The sequence below is a fragment of the Sminthopsis crassicaudata genome, chromosome 4 (genome assembly GCF_048593235.1).
Source record: "Sminthopsis crassicaudata isolate SCR6 chromosome 4, ASM4859323v1, whole genome shotgun sequence".
Lineage (NCBI taxonomy): Eukaryota > Metazoa > Chordata > Mammalia > Dasyuromorphia > Dasyuridae > Sminthopsis > Sminthopsis crassicaudata.
The window spans coordinates 192,010,096-192,029,358 of NC_133620.1; the positions used below are offsets into that span (position 1 = coordinate 192,010,096).

Here is a 19,263-nt window from a genome sequence, read left to right on the forward strand (position 1 = left end):
GAGAGAAAATGGCATTTTCCCATTTTTATCACCAGGCTGTGACAAATGCATCTGGGATTTGACTGATGACTTACGATTAGCAGCTCTTGCTATCGATGAAAGCAAATCAAATTTGTTGAGTGTATCATCTGGAGTAGCTGCTCACAGGCATGTAAATGAAATCAATTCTACTGTTTACCTCCTCAAGGTATGTTGTGCTTATAGGTCTTTGGCTATATTTCCATTTTAGCCTTGTAAGATAAATCTTATCATCTCTAACTAGTCCCATTCTGATTTCTTAGAGCTTAGCTAACCTAAGAAAGTCACACAAAACAGATTGTACACATAGGTATGCACTAAGCTTCCTAGGCCCATGGAATTTAGAGTGGAAAACAACTTCAGAGATCATCTAATATAGCTCTTATTTGTTAAAGAAAATTGGTGCCCAGAGAGAGAAATGACTTGGTGAGGGTCAACTAGAGAGAATCAGAACTGAACAGGGACGGTGCTGAAGCTTGTTCATAGAGCTAATTGTTAAATTTCCAGTGTGAACATTTATTCCTCAGAAATCAACATATGCTACAAATCAGGACTTACTGGATTGTTTTTAATTATCTAGACATAAGAAAGTGATGGAAAAAATGTTAATAATACAAATAACTTAAAAGTATTAGTTTTTGTTTTTATTTTTGTTTTTGGAGAGCTAATGGTGAAGCATTTATCAGCATATCCCTGAAGCTCAGGATTGAAAGTAGATCTCCTGACAGAGTCTTTCCACTTGACCTGCTTTATATACCATGGGCTGCCCACAGGAACAAAAGATATAAGGAAAGTGATTAGGAGTTACAAACATGATCAATCAAAACAATAGGAAATTTGTCTCAGAATTCTTTCTCATAAAGGAGTTCCAATTAATCAACTTTAATAAAGGGATTATTTTGGTAGAATTTAACTTGCCCACAGTTACCTATTAAGATGAGAAGCTCCCTTCATTGTACAGGTGGGTTAACTAGGACACATAAAGTTAAAAGTGATTTACCTTCATTAGAGGACATATCCATGACTTTTAATTTCTCCTTTAATTATACCACACTATTAATAGAGACAAAATGTCCTGTTTTCTTAATTAGCAATAACCTTGTTGTTGCTTAGACCTTAACCTAAATTGAGTCCAATGCAGCAATTCCTAGATGATGCTCTACAGTCATTCCTTCCACATCATAACTTTCCCTATTGTGTTTTTAATATATTAAGGATTGACATAAGAAATTATTGTAAATGGGAATTTTGGAGGAGTTTTGTGGAAGCTTTGACAGCATACAGAATTCAGCATATGACACAGAAAAAGTTTAGAAACTCAGTAAAATATGCCTATGATCAAATACTTAACCTAAATGTTACAATAAGGCACCGTATGTAGGGCCGCTAGGTGGTGCAGTGGATAGAGCACCAGCCCTGAAGTCAGGAGGACCCCAGTTCAAATCTGGTCTCAGATACTTAACACTTCCCAGCTGTGTGACCCTGAGCAAGTCACTTAACCCCAAATGCCTCAACAAATAAATAAATAAGGCACCATAAACACTCCATAAAAGAAAAAAAAAAATTCATGCTTCTTCTTTGATACAAAGGGAGTGCCAAAAATGTTTATATGTATTTTCCAAGTCATGGGGACATAAATCCCCAACCTCTGCAATGTGAAATAGATAGCTCTCTTCTGAGCCTTATAAGACCCTAGAAGACAGAAGAGGCAAGGAAGAAGTCATAGTATCATTAGATCTGAGCCTCTCTTAGAAAATTATCTCCTTTATGATAAACTAGGAAGAGATGAATTTATAAACTCCATTTTCCATTGATCCTGGAGGCAAGTTCCCAGAATGGCCCCCTTCCCTGAAATTCTCCAGGTTTCACATTAACAGGAATGAATTTAATGCCTCCATTTATTCTAAGCAGTCTTATAAGAACATTGCTTTATGAATATTTCAGAAAAACTGATGCATAAGTTGAATCAAATCTTTCAAAACACATTTCCCCCACAGGCAAAGTTTTCAGAAAGAGAAAACCAATACCTCCTAAGAAAAATACAGATCAGTGATGCTGAGAATACAGTGAAGGATCTTCTCTCTGATTTGGAAGAACTAACTGAAAAGGTACGCATTCATCTCTTGGAATCACTTTCAGAGATAAACCAAAACCAAAGTAAATACAACAATTTGCATTATTATTCTTTAAATGGATTCACAGCTCCAAACCAAAAGAAAAATAATCTTTAACTCAGGTTTGAAAATAAACAATGACCCAAATGTATTAAAAATAAATCAGGGCCAACTGAAAGTAATTCTCTCTTATTTATCTTCTCCTATTGTTTGGTGTAATAAAAACTTGTTTGTGGAAAAATGTAGAGTTTTTTTGCCACATATGTTCCTGTTCTCTTATTCCAGTGATCAGTGGGGAGGGCTAAGTGAGGTTATTAAGAAGGAGTGGTATCAATAAAAATGGTTGAGTTCAATGCAGATTTTGCTGGGAAGAATTGCTGCTGACCAGTTAAACATTTCACTGTTAAGAGTGTGCTATAAGGAAGATAAAAATATTGATGAGATGTGAATCAATGTTTTAAAAATATCATAATTTTGAAATTGCATTTTAAGTACTACTTTGTGTTGCCTTAAATGACAATGAAAAGAGTCACACTGGATAGGCTGAGGTTTGTTTGGTTTTAAGTCATTCAATTTCAGTAAATAAGGGAAGGAAATGATGAACCCAATATGTTTTTATACTTTTCAAAGGTTTTAAGCAAAAATTACAAGTATCAGATCATTTTTCTACAAATCAAGGTTTTAAAGACTGATACCTGTTTTTAACATTTGAAATGCTGATCTCAAAAGGTACATGCTTCCCCAAAATATAAATTGCACTGATTGGTCCCTTCAAGATCTTGCTACTTTTAGAATCAATAATTCAGAATTAAGAATTTTAGATATTCTTTGAAAATTGGTTGGGATTTTCTGTTGGTGCTTTCAGTATAGAGATGCAGATTCTGACTTAGGATTTGCAAACCAAGTATCTTGGAAAAGTAAAACCAAACAAATAAATTTAGAATGATGGCTCCCAGACAGCTTGCAAAGCTAAAACATTCCTCTCTCTAGTGGTATTTAAAGGGCTGTGAAATTAGTGGACTGGAAGACCAAAATAGAGATCTAGTCAGTTCTTCACAGAATACAGCACTCATTATTATTATTTTACTTCATATCATAACTACAATCTTCCCAAATGGATCTGAGTTCAGAGGAAGGTTGACATTTTCCCAAGAATATCACATTCAGCAGCTCAGATCCTGATCTGCAATTATTACATTTTCCTTTTTTTAAGTTTTATGATTCCATCAATTCAAGTGCTTCTTCACCAGTACAAACCCATCCCCTAAATATCCTAGTAAATTATTTTCATGAATTTCTATGGTAAAAATCTTTTATCATGTGATGGCTAACCTTAACTAGAGAAACACTGGATTTAGTGCTCTTATGTAAAGAATAAGGTACTTAAATTAATCATTTATTAAGCTCCTTCTACATACAAGGCACTGTTCCAGGGATGGAAATATAAAAATAACAACGTCCTTAACCTCAAAGAATTTGCTGTTAGGCAAGGAGATTCAACATGTGCACAAATAACTATAATCTTCAGCCATAGGGTGCTACCAAAGGACATGATGGAGATGTATTCAAAATGCTTGAGGAAATTTTGAGGAAAGAGAAAATACAGTTGCCTGAGGAATATCAGTCAGTTGATCAGTCAACAAGTACTTATTCTGTGCCAGACCCTGTGCTAAGTGTTGTGGATATAAAGACAAAAATAGTTTCTCCTTTCAAGGAACTTTCATTCTATTAGGAAGGCAACGTTTAAATAATATATAGGAGATATTAATAGAGACAGACAGACAAACCAAATTGGATGAAGGACTTTGGAATATTTATCTATTAATCCTAATTTTCATTTTTCCTTCCTTTCTTTTTTTCTTCCTTCCTCCATTTCTGTCTGTTTCTGTCTTTGTCTTTGTGTGTGTCTCTCTTTGTCTCTCTCTCTGTCTGTCTCTACTCCATGTTTCTCTCTCTTTCTCTTTGTTTCTCTGTCTCTCTCTGTCTCTCCAGGAGCAATGCATACTCTTCACTGAAAACATTTAAATCTCAGGAGTCTGTAGTATCCCTTGACATTCTTAGAAGCATTTAAATAAAGTTTCACTGGAGAGGATTATCCAAGGAATATAACTGATATCTGTCTACCAAAAATGTTCCTGGAATATGCAAAAGAAATAGAAATAAAGAGAGAGACAGAGAGGAAAGGAGAGAGATAGAGAGGAAAAGAGAAAGAGTAAGAGAAACAGAGAGACAGAAACAGAGAGACAGAGAAAGGAAAAGAGAGACACAGAGATTGAAAGAGACAGAGACACAAGGGATGCCATCTTAGCTTATGAATAGACTTATAATTCCATAGTGATTCTCAAAAAGTACACTAATAATTTCAGTCAGATTCCTGATGTTAACCTTCTGATTCCTTTAAAATAATATATCTACAATTTTTTTAAATTACAGGAATACTTTGTGTATGAATGCACTGGGCACACTTTTCTAGTTCATTCTTACAGTGGCAGGTTGTTTTCCCAAAGAAGTTGCTGAAGTTTCTGGGAATAACCCCATATATGGATAACTATCCTCCCTACCACTATAACATACCAGTCCTTACCAGGGTTTTCATCAATCAACTGGTAGACCCAGTTAGTCGGTAACAAAAATATCTACTCAAATGGCATAATAATAACAGTACTTACAAAGCATTTCCCCCAAAGGCTAGAGCATACTTTCCTGCAAATGTACATAAGACCTTGGATGGAAGAGTGAATGTAAGCTTACAAGGCAGCTCACATCTCCAAAACTGTAGGGTCTTATTGTCCTTTCTTTTTCCAGACATCTTCACAAAGTTTGCCATTAAATTCATTCTGTTGCTTAGATAAATCTGGCTGGATAAATGGGTCCATTTATTGCTTTTGCTGTTCAGTTATTTAATTATATAATCACTTCATGATCTCATGGACCATAGCATTCCAGGTCCTTCTATCCTCCACTGTCATCCAAAGTCCAAGGTCATTTTTGTTGTTTTCATGACATTATCTATCTTCCTTCCCCTTGTCCTTTCCTTTAATCTTTCCCAATATCAGGATCTTTTTCAATGAGTTCTGATTTCTCATTAGGTGGCCAAAGTATTTCAACTTCAGCTTTAGTATTTGTCCTTTCAAAGAATAGTCTGACTTAATTTCTTTAAGTATTGACTGATTTGATTTCTTTGCTGTCCAAGGGACTCTCAAAAGTCTACTGCTAGGCTAAGCCAAGCAAGATTGCATGGAGCTAAACTTGCCCACAGTATTATAGTATTTCTTTCAGCAAGAGTAATAACTCTTATCTTTGAATTAACAGAAACCTTTCCTCTTTGAATTCCTCAGAGCCTTGACTCCAAGTTTTGTCACCTTCAGGTAACAATAATTCTTCCTGGATTAGTGGCAGATTGCTTTAGATACTATATATTTACTTATAGCTCAGTTAAATTTCCCATATTTCTTTTAGGTCTTACACAGATGAGTGGTTGAGTACAAAGGTGAGCAAACAATTTGTTCCCTTTGGATCACTCACTATTTTGTTGACCTCTTCATAAGCAATTAAGTTATTCCAGCCAAATCTCTTTCTAAGTGTGGAATGTTTATATTAAATTATATTTATTACTATTAAATTCCATCTCATCCAATTAGCCAATTGTCTTGACTCTTGTCTTGCCACTTTGATGACTGTGAAGGAGAGTGAAGTTCACAACTTTGCACAGTTCTGTCTCACTTAAATCCAAGTCCCTCTCAAGTCAAGATATGCTTGTAATGTCATTTGTTCTCTTCAAGTACAAACAGCAAAAAATTTAATTGGCCAAGTGTTCTAATCCATCCAGATCTTATTAAATCTTTATTCTCATTCAGAATGTCAGTTATCTCTCCCATCTTGTTATCATCTGAAAACTTGATAAAATTGTTATCTGTGCCTTTAGGCAAATTATTGAGAGAATATGTTAAATTTCACAGCACCAAACATAGTTCTCTAGTGCACTCCATTCCAGTGATTCCAAACTTCTATCCAAGTTGACACCAAAGTATTAATGACTACTCTTTAGGTCCATCCATGCACCAGTGCTGAAATCACCTGGTGTTACTTATATCAAATCCATATCTCTCCATTTTTCTTACAAAAATAAAACACTTTGTCAAATGCTGTGCTAAAAATCTAAGTAAACTATGCCAACAGCATTCAACTCATCTACCAGCTTAATAATTCTGCCTTCCCAAAAAAAAGCAGTGAAATTAGTCTGGTGGCTTAAAAAAAATTAAGCATTAAATTTTTTTACACTATTTTATTTTTCCAAATATATGCAAATGTAGTTTTCAACATTCACCTTTGCAAAATCTTGTATTCCAATTTTTTCTCCTTTTCTCCTGTCCTCCCCAAGACAGCAAGCAATCCAATATAGGTTAAACACATTCAATTCTTCTAAACATATCTTCGTATTTGTGATGCTGCACAAGAAAAATCAGATCAAAAGTGAAAAAAAAAAAACACAAGAAAATAAACAAACAGCAGCAACATAATGAAAATCCTATGCTTTGATCCACATTCATTCATTCTCCATAGTCTTTTCTCTGGATGCAGATGGCTCTTTCTATCACAAGTCTATTGGAATTGCATTGAATCACTTCATTATTAAAACGAGTCAAATCCATCATAGTTGATCATCCCATAATCTTGTTGTTGCAATTGAAAATGTGTTCAATGTTCTCTTAGTTCTGTTTATTTCACTTAGCATAAATTCATGTTAAGTTCTTCCAAGCTTTTCTGAAATCAGCAATGACCTATTTTTGATGAAGAAATGATAGCTCTTTGTGATGACCACTTATTTTCATGGTGTTTGCTAACTATCCTTTAATAACAAGCCTACAACATTGCCAGGTATTGAAGTCAAGTTCATTGATCTCTAGTTAGCACTCTGTTCTCTTCCCTTTAAAAAAAATGAACATTTGCCTTTCTCCAATCCTGCATCACTTCTCCCAATCTCTAGAACCTTTCAAAGTTTATTGACAATTGCTCAGCAATTATATCAATTACTTTTTTCAGAATTATAAAATACTAGTTTATCTGGGCCTGGTGACATGAATTCATTAAGAACAGCTAAGTGTTCTATTATAATCTTGTTCCTTACCTTCTGCATTACAAGATCATCAAGAAATGACTGAAAAAACAAAGGCAATTTAAATAAACCATCACTATATTGTACCCAATAATTACACCTTTCAGGTAAACAAATCTGTTACATTCAGATGCTATGTTGTGAGTGATAAGTATATTTTTTGTTTCTTTTACTGATGCTTACTTAACTAATGAAAAAAGAGGTTGCAGTGCCCTCTGGTGCTTTTTTAAATGAAAATGTTTACTTGTATGAGGGACTGTTGTATTGCTGCAGTCTTTTATTCACCATTTCAGTTTGAATCAAATGAAACAACTAAAGATGCTAATTCAATAATGATAGAAATGGAGACTTTTCCATAAAACGATGTCACAAAACCAAAAAAGGAAGCATTGTATTTTACAAACAAATTGTGAACAAAAATTTATGTAATTTAGATTAACATTTAAAACTAAGTTGATTAAAAGAAGAATTAATCTGAGAGTAAAATTTAGCACTTTCATTTCAGTACTGAGAGAAAATAACCTTCTAAGAATAGGGACTATGACAAGAATCCACAAGAAAATAAAGATGAAAAGAATAATTTCATCAAATATGTCAGGTTAAAGAAAGCAGCTGATTCATTTGAGGAACAAAAACAAAATACTCTAGAACGTGATACCCTCTCTGCACAGACGACAGATTTTCATGAAATCTATACCACTAGACCTTTTCCCAAACACTGGTATATCAAAAATTCAGTCGAAGTATGTCTGTATTTATTAAGTACCTACTATGTCTCAGGTATTATGCTAGGTGTTAAATTAAAAGATGGGGAAAAAAGAAACATTTCACTGGGAAGTTTCATCACATTATACTTTAATATTTGAGTACCAGTGTAACCTTATATAATTCATTTACATTCTCTGTAACTAAGCAATATATACATAATCTCTGGGAAAAACCCTGGACTTAGAAGTAAAAATATTGGGTTCAAATGCTGGCTCTAGGACTTGCTAGTCCCATAAAATTAGGCAAATCTCTTAACTTTTCTAAGAAAGTTTCCTAGCATTTAAAATTAAGATCTTAATATTTCACTACCAACCTAATCTCAAAGGGTTATTGAGGGAGAACATTTCATAAAGTATAAAGCCCTATGTAAGAGTGAGCAATTATTCTAAATTATTACTGAATGACCTAATTAATTAACTCAACATAAAATCTTCAAGAATCATTTGATTTGAAACCTTCACTGCTTTCTTGTTTCCCTAACTTCTCAGTTTTGCTATCCCTTCAGATTGTAAGATCCTTGAGATCAGAAGTTTTCTTTTGCCTCTTTTTATATCTTAATTATCTGGCATAGCAGGAGAAGTTCTGGGTTCAATATGTCACTATTGCAAGGAACTTCTGATGTGCAAATACTGTAAGAAACTTCTAAGAAACTCAGCAAAGAATGCTCAATTTTATCTCATTCCCAGGTCAGTCTGGCCTCTTCTGGATAGTAGGAGAGCTTGAACAAATCGCATTGTCTATCCATTATACCGCACTGTCTCTCATAATATTAGCTATTATGGATACCAGGACAATGGCTTCCTTTTGCACCTCATTCAGAGTCTGCATGTTCTTTGATATTAGAAAGTAGAACTGTATTTCATAGTAAATCAAGAAAACAAAGTAAATGGTAAGCCAGGCTAAACACTTCCTTCTCCTTTTTAAATCCACCCAAGGACTCAGTGTTTCTATTATGGAATAGAAATGAATATGTTTCACACACATTGTGCACAATATGTAAAGTAACATCCATGCCTTGAAAGATTTTCATTTTCTGAGCTCAGATTCTTAATCACCCTTCCCTTTACTACACACACACACACACACACACACACACACACACGCACACACACACTAGATTTTGACAAATAATATTTTGAAGCTCTTGAACGTAAGATCCCAAGGGCAGAGAATGGAATTGACTGTTTAGAAAAGAACTCTATTCACCAGGAGCCAAATCTGCTTGAGTAGTTATTTGTACACAAGTACCATCAATGTTGATAGGAATTTGGAATGAAATTCTGTAAGCAGTATTTAGCCCAATGAACATAATTCTTGAAATCTCTGCTGTAATTCAGTTACAGTCATGGTTGAATTACCCAGGAATAACAGTCCACATGGGAGATTTCAAGCCTAACCCACTGTGTATTAGTCTCACCTCATCATAATATTCTCTTTGGAACTTTAAATTTTTCATTCAACATATTGATCAATAACTCTGGCTGATTACAAGTCCAACAATCAGAATGTGTAACAGAATTTCAAGGAGAAAATGGCATTAATCAATTAACCAATAAATATTTATTAAGTACCTTCTATGCACCAGACATATATGAAAGCTTAGGGATTCAAAAAGTGGCAAAAGATAGTCCCCTGCACTTAAAGAGGAACTCTAATGAGAAGAACAACATGCAAACAAATATATATAAATAAATTGTATACAGGACCACTATGTGTCCTGGAAGTTGATAGAAAGATGAGACAGGAATATTCATTTTCATAAGTTCAAATCTGGGCTCAGACACATAGTAGTTGTGTGATTCTGAGCAAATCATTTAACCCTGCTTGCCTTAGTTCCTGCCCTATAAAATAAACTAGAAAAGAAAATGTAGCTTTCCAGTACTTTTGCCAAGAAAACGCTACATGGGATCGTGAAGAGTCGGACAACTAAAAGATGATGGAACAACAAAGCAATACACAGAGTAATTAGAAAATAATTAACAGAGGTAAAGCACTAGAATTAAGAGAGGTTGGGAAGAGCTTTAGTTTATTTCACTGACACCATAGAGCTGTGATTTCATTTTAAGTCATTTCCTAATACTAGAATTGTTAATCACATCAGTCTTCAAGTATGTCTTCTTGGATCATTTTACATACTAATTAGACTTCTGTTTTCCAGAGAAGTAAATATTTAAAACATACACATAAAGGAGACCCATGCTCACAAATTTAATGTTGTGGATTTAATGGATTTTTTGTAGGAAAATCAAGCTTCAAAAAAAAGCCAGCTGGTTCAGAAGGAAACTATGGACACTATTAACTATGCAACCCAACTTGTAGAAGAAGCCCATAATATGAGGGATAAGATCCAAGGTAAATATTCTCTTCTGGTTCAACTTCACAAATGTTATTGTATCAGTAGCATAGCTCTGAATTCACCTAACAAAAAATAATTCAATTCTTTAATGAAAAATTCCTTTTTTAAGTTTGTCCATATACAATGTATATCAGATTTCTTGCTGTCTTGGGGAGGGAGGAAGTAAGTAAGGGAAGGAGAAAAATTTTGGAACATAAAATTTTACAAAAATGCATGTTGAAAACTATGTATTTGGAAAAATAAAATACTATTGAGGAGGTAAGATCTTTAAAAAAAAAAAAAAAAAAAAAAAGCTCATAATGGGACCAGAGTAGAGCTATCCTGCCAAAACAACCAACTCTCTGGAAAAGAAAATATACCAAAGAAACATTTAAATTTAATCTGCAGTGTTAACACTGTGTGCATCACTTTCTTAAGTCTAGATCATAAACAAAACAATGAATTAAGCCTTTATTTGTAGTATTTGCGAATTTCTGAGGTTCAAATGCTTGCTCTAAAATTTTAGCAATTGATTTTCCAGTTCTCATGGGCTCCAGTACACCCTTGGTCTAGAATGTTAGCCTTCCTACTAATCTCAGGCTTTTTTCCTAATAATCTTTTCTTCTGAGAGCTCTCTTAAAGGTAAATACAAAATATAAAATTTCTCTTCACAGAAATAGAAAACAAATGCACAATTCTACAATATTGAGACAACATTGACAGCCAAATAGTAAATGGCTTCCCTTGGACCCTTACAGCCCTATGCCCTATACAGAGGATTCCTACTGTGCAGAATGAAATACATGTGGATCTTAACAGTTATATTAAATTCCTTTTATCCATTAAAAAAAGGAAAAACAGAAAACTTCAAATTGGAAGAAATCAGCAAATCAAATGGGAAAATGCTAGTGGAATTATGGGAGGTGTGTTTTAGATGAGACAATATACTGCATGTTTCCAATTCAAAACTGTACCCCAGTAGCTGTATTCATCACCCACAAAGCCCTAAAAGCTTCATTCCTAAGAAAAAAAAATGAAAAGGAAGAAAAATCTAAACATCTACACCAAGTCTAGCCTAAAGAAAATAAAATCTCAAGTTCAAATCTGATTCCTTTGAGGTTTCAATATATATCCTAATTTAATAACTGGTGATTTTCAGAAAGAAATGTTCAGAATGCTTTGCTTTTCAGTTAGTTCAGACAATGGAATACCCCAGTACTTGCCCAGAAAAGAAAATTTTCCCTTGATATCACAAAGGGAAAGTGTCCATTCCCTTTTAACATCTACAGACATTGCCTATAGTCAATAGAAGAAAATTGATAATGAAAACTGTCATAAACTCTTAGCTTGACAGTTGGCACTTGGAGCAGAGCATATAACAAGTCCAAATCTAGCAGAATGTACCTGTACCATAAAGTGTTATGAGTACTTCTTTTTTCCTGTGTCAGTAGGAACTGCCTCTCAGTAATAGAGCAACAATTGAAAACAAGAATTCTTTTTCATGGATGGACTAGAGTAGATGGTCCATAAGGTTGGTTAGATGGCAAATTGAAGAACTAAGTTTTAAGAAGTGTTGAATTCAAATAAGGTCTCAGACACTTACTAATGTGTGACTTGGGCAAATCATTTAATCTCTGTTTGCCAGTTTCCTCCACTGTAAAATAGGGTTCTTGTAAGGATCAAATGAAATAAATTTAAAGGGGTTAGCCTACATGATATTGTTTTTACTCAGTTGTTTTATTCATGCCCTACTCTTTGTAAGCCCATTTGAGCTTTTTTTTTTTTAAGCAAAAATATAGGAGTGGTTTGCTATATCCTGCTCTACCTCATTTTACAGATAAGAAAACTGAGACAAACAGAATAAGTGACATGCCTAGGATCAAAAACCTAGTAAGTGTCTGAGGCTGGGATTGAACTCATGAAGATGAGTCTTCTTCATTCCAAGCCCAGAGTTCTACCCACTGCACCACATAGCACAACACCTGGCACATAGAAAGTACTATATAAATGATAACCATTATTTCCAGCTCTAAAATTCAATTATTCTGTGACAGTATTCTTTTATCTCCAAAGTACACATATTTTAATGCTAGCATACATGGTTTTATAAGTTCTCAGATAAAGAGTAATGGTATAGACTAGAAACAAAAATGAAAGTTTTTTGGTTGTTTCTTTTTTTTTCATCTTTTCCAGAATTATTATTTTTTCTATATAAAGAGGTTTTCTATATAAAAAGGTTTAACAATAGGAAGTGCAGCTCAAAGCAAATGAAAGTAAAGAAAACAACAATCACAGATTATTGTCTTTATTCTAAGATGTCAAGGACCCATCTCGGTCCAATGGGTATATCAAGCTGTGATTAAAACATCTGCTGCCTTTCCTTTGATGCCTATTATGTTAAAAAAAAAAAAAAAAAAAAAAAGAAAGAAAGAAAGAAAGAAAATTATTTTAAATCTCTCTTACTTGACTCTCTAAGGCTGTTACATTCATATAGAAAACTTGTGGATTTTGTTCCTCACGGTGTTTTTAAGTAATTAATAATATATTAAAATTGCAGGGAAAAGGAAGATGTTTGGTAGTTAGCTAGTAGTTTGGTTCAAACATAGATTAAATGAAGGCCCTCCTCACTTGGACTATTGCAATAACCTCCTAATTGGTCACTTTATCTCAAGCCTCTCTTCTTTCCAATCTGTCCTCCACACTACTGCAAAAATGATTCACCTAAAACTAAGGTCTATGTCACTCCCCTGCTCTATGAATTCCATTGGTTCCCTCTTAGCTCAAGTTTCAAATAAACTCATCTATTTGACTTTTAAAACTCTTAGTAATTTGACCCCAGCCTACCTTTCTAGGATCCTAATGCATTACTCTATTTTACAATCCAGAAAAATGAGCCTCCTTGCTATTTTTCACACATGACATTCTTACCTCCTGTCTTTCCAACTGGCTTTCCCCCTTTTCTTTTTCCCCTTTTTCCTAGAATCCCTTACAGCATTCACATCTCAGCTCAAACCCCACCTTCCTTATGGAGCCTCACTGCTTCCAGTTTTGTACTTATTCTGCAGATTTATTTGTTTATAGTGTCACTATCATTAGAATATATGGATATATATATATGTATATGATATTCATAGGTTCCTCAAAAACAGCTGTTGTTTAAATTTTGTCTGCACATAATCAATGCCAAGAACAGTGCTTAGCCCACTTTTAAAAATTCCTCTTAATTGTTGGATTGAAGGAAACTAGAGTAAAATACACAAAGGTAGGTGGGAGTAGCTGGATGGCTCAATCTACTAGACCTGGAGACTTGAATTCAATCTGAACTCGGACATTTACTAGGTATTTGATTCCAGGTAAATAACTTAACCCTATTTGCCTCTATTTCCTAATCTGTAAAATAAACTGGAGAAAGAAATAGCAAACCATTCCACTATCTTTACCAAGAAAAGTCCAAATATGGTCACAAAGAGTCAAATATGCCTGAACAACAACAGCAACTTTTGCTCCCAATTGTCAGTGTTTTGAATATTAATTTCAGAAATGACATAAAGTTTATCTGGACACACATTTCCTTATGTCCTCATAGCTATCTCAGCAACCATTCTTGCAGTAAAAGCCTCCTCATCTATTTTTCTTTCCCTCCTCCAGTATATATGAATGCTTTATGGCATCCATAGCGACATTCCTTGTGACTAACAGTCTATAAAATAACTGATGAGGACATGTGAGCTATTATTCACATCCAGCCCAGTTTTCTAATCTAAGCTTGATTTATGGGACTGCAGTGTTTGTTTACCCATCACCCCTCACCAACCACATCAATCATAATAAAGCCCAGAGACCTTTTTATTTATGCTTTGAAGGTAGAATAACTTTCCCTGGTATCTATCCTAGAAAGAGTTGGCAATCACAGAACATGATGTACTGGTCAGAGGGCTGGCTTGAAAGTCAAGAGGCCTACATCTGACATTAACACTGATAACATGATTTAATCTTTGTAAGGCTTCATTTTTCTCATCTGTGAAATGAGAGAGAGTTGGACTAAAAGACCTCTCTAAAGGCCTTTTTCAGCTCAAGGATTCTGGGGTTCTGAAGCATTATACCAAGATTTCAAGTTTCTAGGAGGCAATACAAATCACTCAAAATGTTAAAACTGTAAGAATCATAAATCTAAAACTGGAAAGAATCTTCAAGGCTAACCATCTCATTTTACAGATGAGGAAACTTAGAGAAATTAAGTGACTTCCCCAAAGTCAATATATGTATGAGGCCAGATTTGAAATCAGGTCTTGGTAAGTACTTAAAATAATTGCCTAGCACATAGTAGGTGCTTAACAATTAATTATTGACTACTTATTGACTTATTGAATGGATGCTAGATTTTTATAATTTTATCTACAATTGCTAACACAGTATGTGGCATATAATTAGCACTTAATATATGCTTGCTAGTTGGTTTCAACTATAATAGTTTATGACTATGTCATCAATTAGTTGGGACATTAACTACTGAGCAGGTCCTTTTGAGTGTGTCAAATTACAAATTCAGTTTCAATTCTATAAATGGAAAAAATATAGTCTAGAATTTGAATTTTTCATGTAATCACCTTTTTAAAAGTTCATTTTTCAAGTCTCTAACTAGCTGCCTCAAGGAAGCATTCTAGTTCAATCCGATAGTTGAAAAAGTTTTACCTCTATAATCTACTACAAAGAAATAAAATATTCACACATAAGATAAAGTATATACACATGATGATTTTGAAAAGTGATACTGACAACTGGGGTTATCAGGGAAAGTCTCTGAATGGAAATGGAACTAGGACAGAGTGTACAAGGGGGATAGAGGTTCCAAAAAGCAGAGGGAAGTAGGGGAGGCACAGGGGACAACATATACAAAGACTCAAAGATAGGAAATGAATTATCATGTATTGAGAAAAGTAAGTAGGCAAATATGATGACAGCTTTGAGTACAATGGAGAATAGTATGAAACAGGCCTAAAAAAAGATAATAATAATAATAATAATAGATAACATTTTTATGTGTCAGGCACTGTGCCAAACCTATTACAAATATCTTACTTGATCCTCAAAACAACTCTGGGAAATAGATGCTTTTTATTATACCCATTTTACAAATGAGGAGATGTTAGGATTACCAGGTGAGAACTCAGGTTGTCTGGACAGTGACAAGGTGAGAACTCACCTGGTAATCCTAACATCTCCCCCTTTTTTTTTTTGATTGACAAAATGAGGCTAAGTCACATAGGTAGTAAGTGTATGAGGCTATATTTGAATTCAAGGGTTACTGCCTACAGGCCCTGAACTCTATCTTCCCAGTCACATAGTGAAGGCCAAACAAAATAGTTTTTATTTTATCCTAAAAGCAAAGGGAAACCCTGAAAGCTTCTTGAGCAGAGGATTAATAAAGGGGGATAAGAGCAATACTTTAGGAATATCGATTTGACAATTGAGTGGAGGATGGATTGGAGCGTGGTGAAATACCACATAAATTACACACAGCTCATCAGAATGTTTTTCCATAAATTTGTAGTTCAAAACAAAGCACTGATTAGCACTGCCCGATTAGTGTATCTTAATATTAGCAGTCTTTTCCCACTGCAAAAAAAAAAAAAAAAGGCAGATATATCATACAAATTTTTCATTCTTTCAATTCTAAACCGTATTTGAATATGAAAAAAACTAGCAACTCTGTTTTTATTTTCTTTATCCTTGGGCCATGCTGGGTTTACTTTTATTCTATAATTGTGATAGATAAATAGCCTATGTCCTATTTAATCCTAAAACTAGGATGGACAATCTTGATACTAGAATAGGCTGCTGAAAGAGATGGTTTATTCCTCACTATTAGAGTTCTTCATGCTTAGCTTGAATTTGTTTTGGAATGTTATAAATGGGATTCCATATAAATGGGATTGCACTCACGAGATCCTTTCCAAATTGTGTGATTTGCTATATAGATGCTCCTGACAAAGACCCTGGATCAGGATCAAGCTCTCGTCACACTACCATCTGTGGGTTGTGACCATCACTTACAATCCCAAATGTCTTTTGGCACTCTTACAGCACAATTTAAAAATAGATAAACAGGTTTTCCCTGCTGCTTTTATCTTCTCTCAAAATAAACATCTGTTCTTTCTTTTAGAGATCAACAGCAAGATGCTATATTATGGAGTTCAGCAGGACCTTAGTCCGGAAGAAATCTCTGAAAAGCTTGCAATAGCAGAGGACATGCTGGTGGAAATTAGACATCGAAAGCCATTCTTCCTTCAACGGGAGCTTGTGGATGAAGAGGCTGATGAAGCGCAAGAATGTAGGTTTGATATCTCTGACTGGTCTGTCCTAAAGAGTAGAGAGTTTCCCATGCAAAAGTACTCAAACTCTGGCACTGATGGGCACTGCTGCTGCTACCACTTGTAATGATCACTCGTTGTCATGGATGCAGTGGAACCAGAAATAGCTTTGTCTACCTGCTATTTGATGAACTCAGTTCCTTTCAACTCAAACATTTAGGAAGTGCTTCCATAGGTAGGACATGAAAAGCATAATGGGATATAGTGTGGGGAGGGAAGTCTAAAGTTTACCTAAAACAAGTTCCCAGGAGTTGAAGATGCTGTAGGGACACACATATAACTGCATATATCGCTCTCTGTCTCTCTGTTTCTCTCTCTCTCTCTCTCTCTCTCTCTCTCTCTCTCTCTCTCTCTCTCTCTCTCTCTCTCTCTCTCTCTCTCTCTCTCTCTCTCTCTCTCTCTCTCTCTCTCTCTCTCTCTCTCTCTCTCTCTCTCTCTCTCTCTCTCTCTCTCTCTCTCTCTCTCTCTCTCTCTCTCTCTCTCTCTCTCTCTCTCTCTCTCTCTCTCTCTCTCTCTCTCTCTCTCTCTCTCTCTCTCTCTCTCTCTTTCTCTCTCTCTCTCTGTCTCTCTCTCTGTCTCTCTGTTTCTATCTCTCTGTCTCTCTTTTTCTCTCTCTCTCTCTTTTTCTCTCTCTCTCTTTCTTTTTCTCTCCCTCTCCCCCTCTCTTTCTCTCTCCCTTTCTCCCTCCCTCCCTTCCTCACTCTTGCTCTCTCCTCTCTCGCTCTCATATGTGTGTATGTATACATAGCAAATGTGTATATACACATATATAATGTTGCAACTATTTATGGATATCTCAATAGATACACACATGTATTTATACATACATATAAAAAGAACAAAAACAGGGTGATATAGTAATAAGAACCTTTACTCTACCATCAGAGAATCTGGATTCAAGTGCCTCTGACACTTACTACTTAGTACTTGTGATTTTGAACAAGTTATTTAACATATCCATTATGTTCTTACCCCTCTCTCCCTGCTGCCAACCTCAGTTCTCTCATTTGTAAAGTAAGAAAATTAAGTTGAATGGCTTCTGAGGTCCATTCCAACTCCCCCTGATCCTATGATTTGAGGTGTGAAGGGAGAAGAGGAGAAAGAAAGAAGGATTTATTAAGCACTTACTATGTTCCAGTCATTTGCTAAGCACTTTACAAATACCATCACATTTGAAGCTGACAATAGATGCCATTTTATAGGCAAGGAAACTTTTTAAGTGACTTGCCTAGGGTTATATGACTAGTAAGTGTCTGAGGCAGAATTTGAATCTACTTCTTCCTGACCTCCAAGTTCAGCTCTCTATCCTCTGCATCACCTAACTGAAAACAGAAACCTCATTACTACTCACATGATCAGTAAAGGTTTCACAGAGAAGATGGCTTTTGAAATGAACTTTAAAAGATAGAGAGAAATCCAGATGAGGATAATAGCACATTTTAGGCATAAGTAATAATACAGAGTATATATGGCCATGGAAAACAAAACATGTCTCTGATTCAGACAAGTAAAAAAAAAACCAACATATGATGGTTTCACTTCACCATGTCTCCTAAAGAAATCTTTACCAGCAGTGGAGTCTGAGGCTCCCACTTAGAAAGAGCTTTCTTTGCTATTTTTAGAATTCTATAGATTGGCCAGTGAATATATCTATCAAATTTCACAAGTGCAATGCAAATTGTTAAATGTTGTCCACATTTTAATGGTAAGATAACATGCAATGCATGAACAGGACAGATTGCAGAATGGGAACATATAAATAATGTATGCACTTTTTTATTGAAGAGAATCAATAACAGCAAACTATTTACATAAAGAGTTTAAGATTTATAAGCAATGGCTCATATTTATATTATACTTAAAGTTTGCAGTTCCCCTATACTATTCCTTTAAAGTAAATTATATAAGATTTATAATTTCTATTGCACATAAAATTAAATGGAGGTGCAAGTTTTAGTGACTAACCCAATCACGCATAAATATAATCAGAAAGACAAGAGTTGGGTCTGGGTTTCCTGATCCTAAATCTGTGTCCCTTCTTCTTCATCAAACTGTCCCTCTAAAATAAGCATTTTACTAATCTTATTTTACATAAAGTATAAGAATGTACTATAATTTCCTTCAAAAATTCTTTCTCTCCATTACATAACAAAATTTGATGGTTAGGATCTGACATAGGGAATAAGCTAATTTGAAAGGCGGGAAGCTAAATAAATACCCAAGCTGAATAAAAAACAGAAAACAGATGGCTAACAACACTGTTTCGCCTTTTCTTTGCAGTATAATGCCAGTCAACTAGCTCCATATAATTCTATCAGTAAAAATCATAATAATTCTTATTCTTTCATGTAATTAAATAAATATGATAAATGATTGACAGGGAAGTAATTAGCACATTTTAAAAGGGAATTTTTCCATGTAAAAATAATGTCCTAGGTAGAAGAAATATTCAAATCCTAAATTTGGTAGCTTATTTCTAGATCCAAGTATACATATTTAGGAACAATTATGTTCTTCCTAACTGTGCTCTGTAAGTGTTCC

General features: G+C 34.6%; 1 protein-coding gene across 2 annotated transcripts in view; it reads left to right on the plus strand.

The window, feature by feature from the left end:
- LAMA4 (laminin subunit alpha 4) overlaps positions 1 to 19,263 on the plus strand; it is a 174,786-nt gene that overhangs the window by 93,647 nt on the left and 61,876 nt on the right. For both annotated transcript variants that reach the window (XM_074310060.1, XM_074310061.1), the window contains exons 7-10: positions 36 to 187; positions 2,016 to 2,126; positions 10,257 to 10,368; positions 16,515 to 16,682. In XM_074310060.1, the coding sequence (XP_074166161.1) occupies positions 36 to 187; positions 2,016 to 2,126; positions 10,257 to 10,368; positions 16,515 to 16,682 (543 nt within the window). The remainder of the gene's footprint in view (positions 1 to 35; positions 188 to 2,015; positions 2,127 to 10,256; positions 10,369 to 16,514; positions 16,683 to 19,263) is intronic.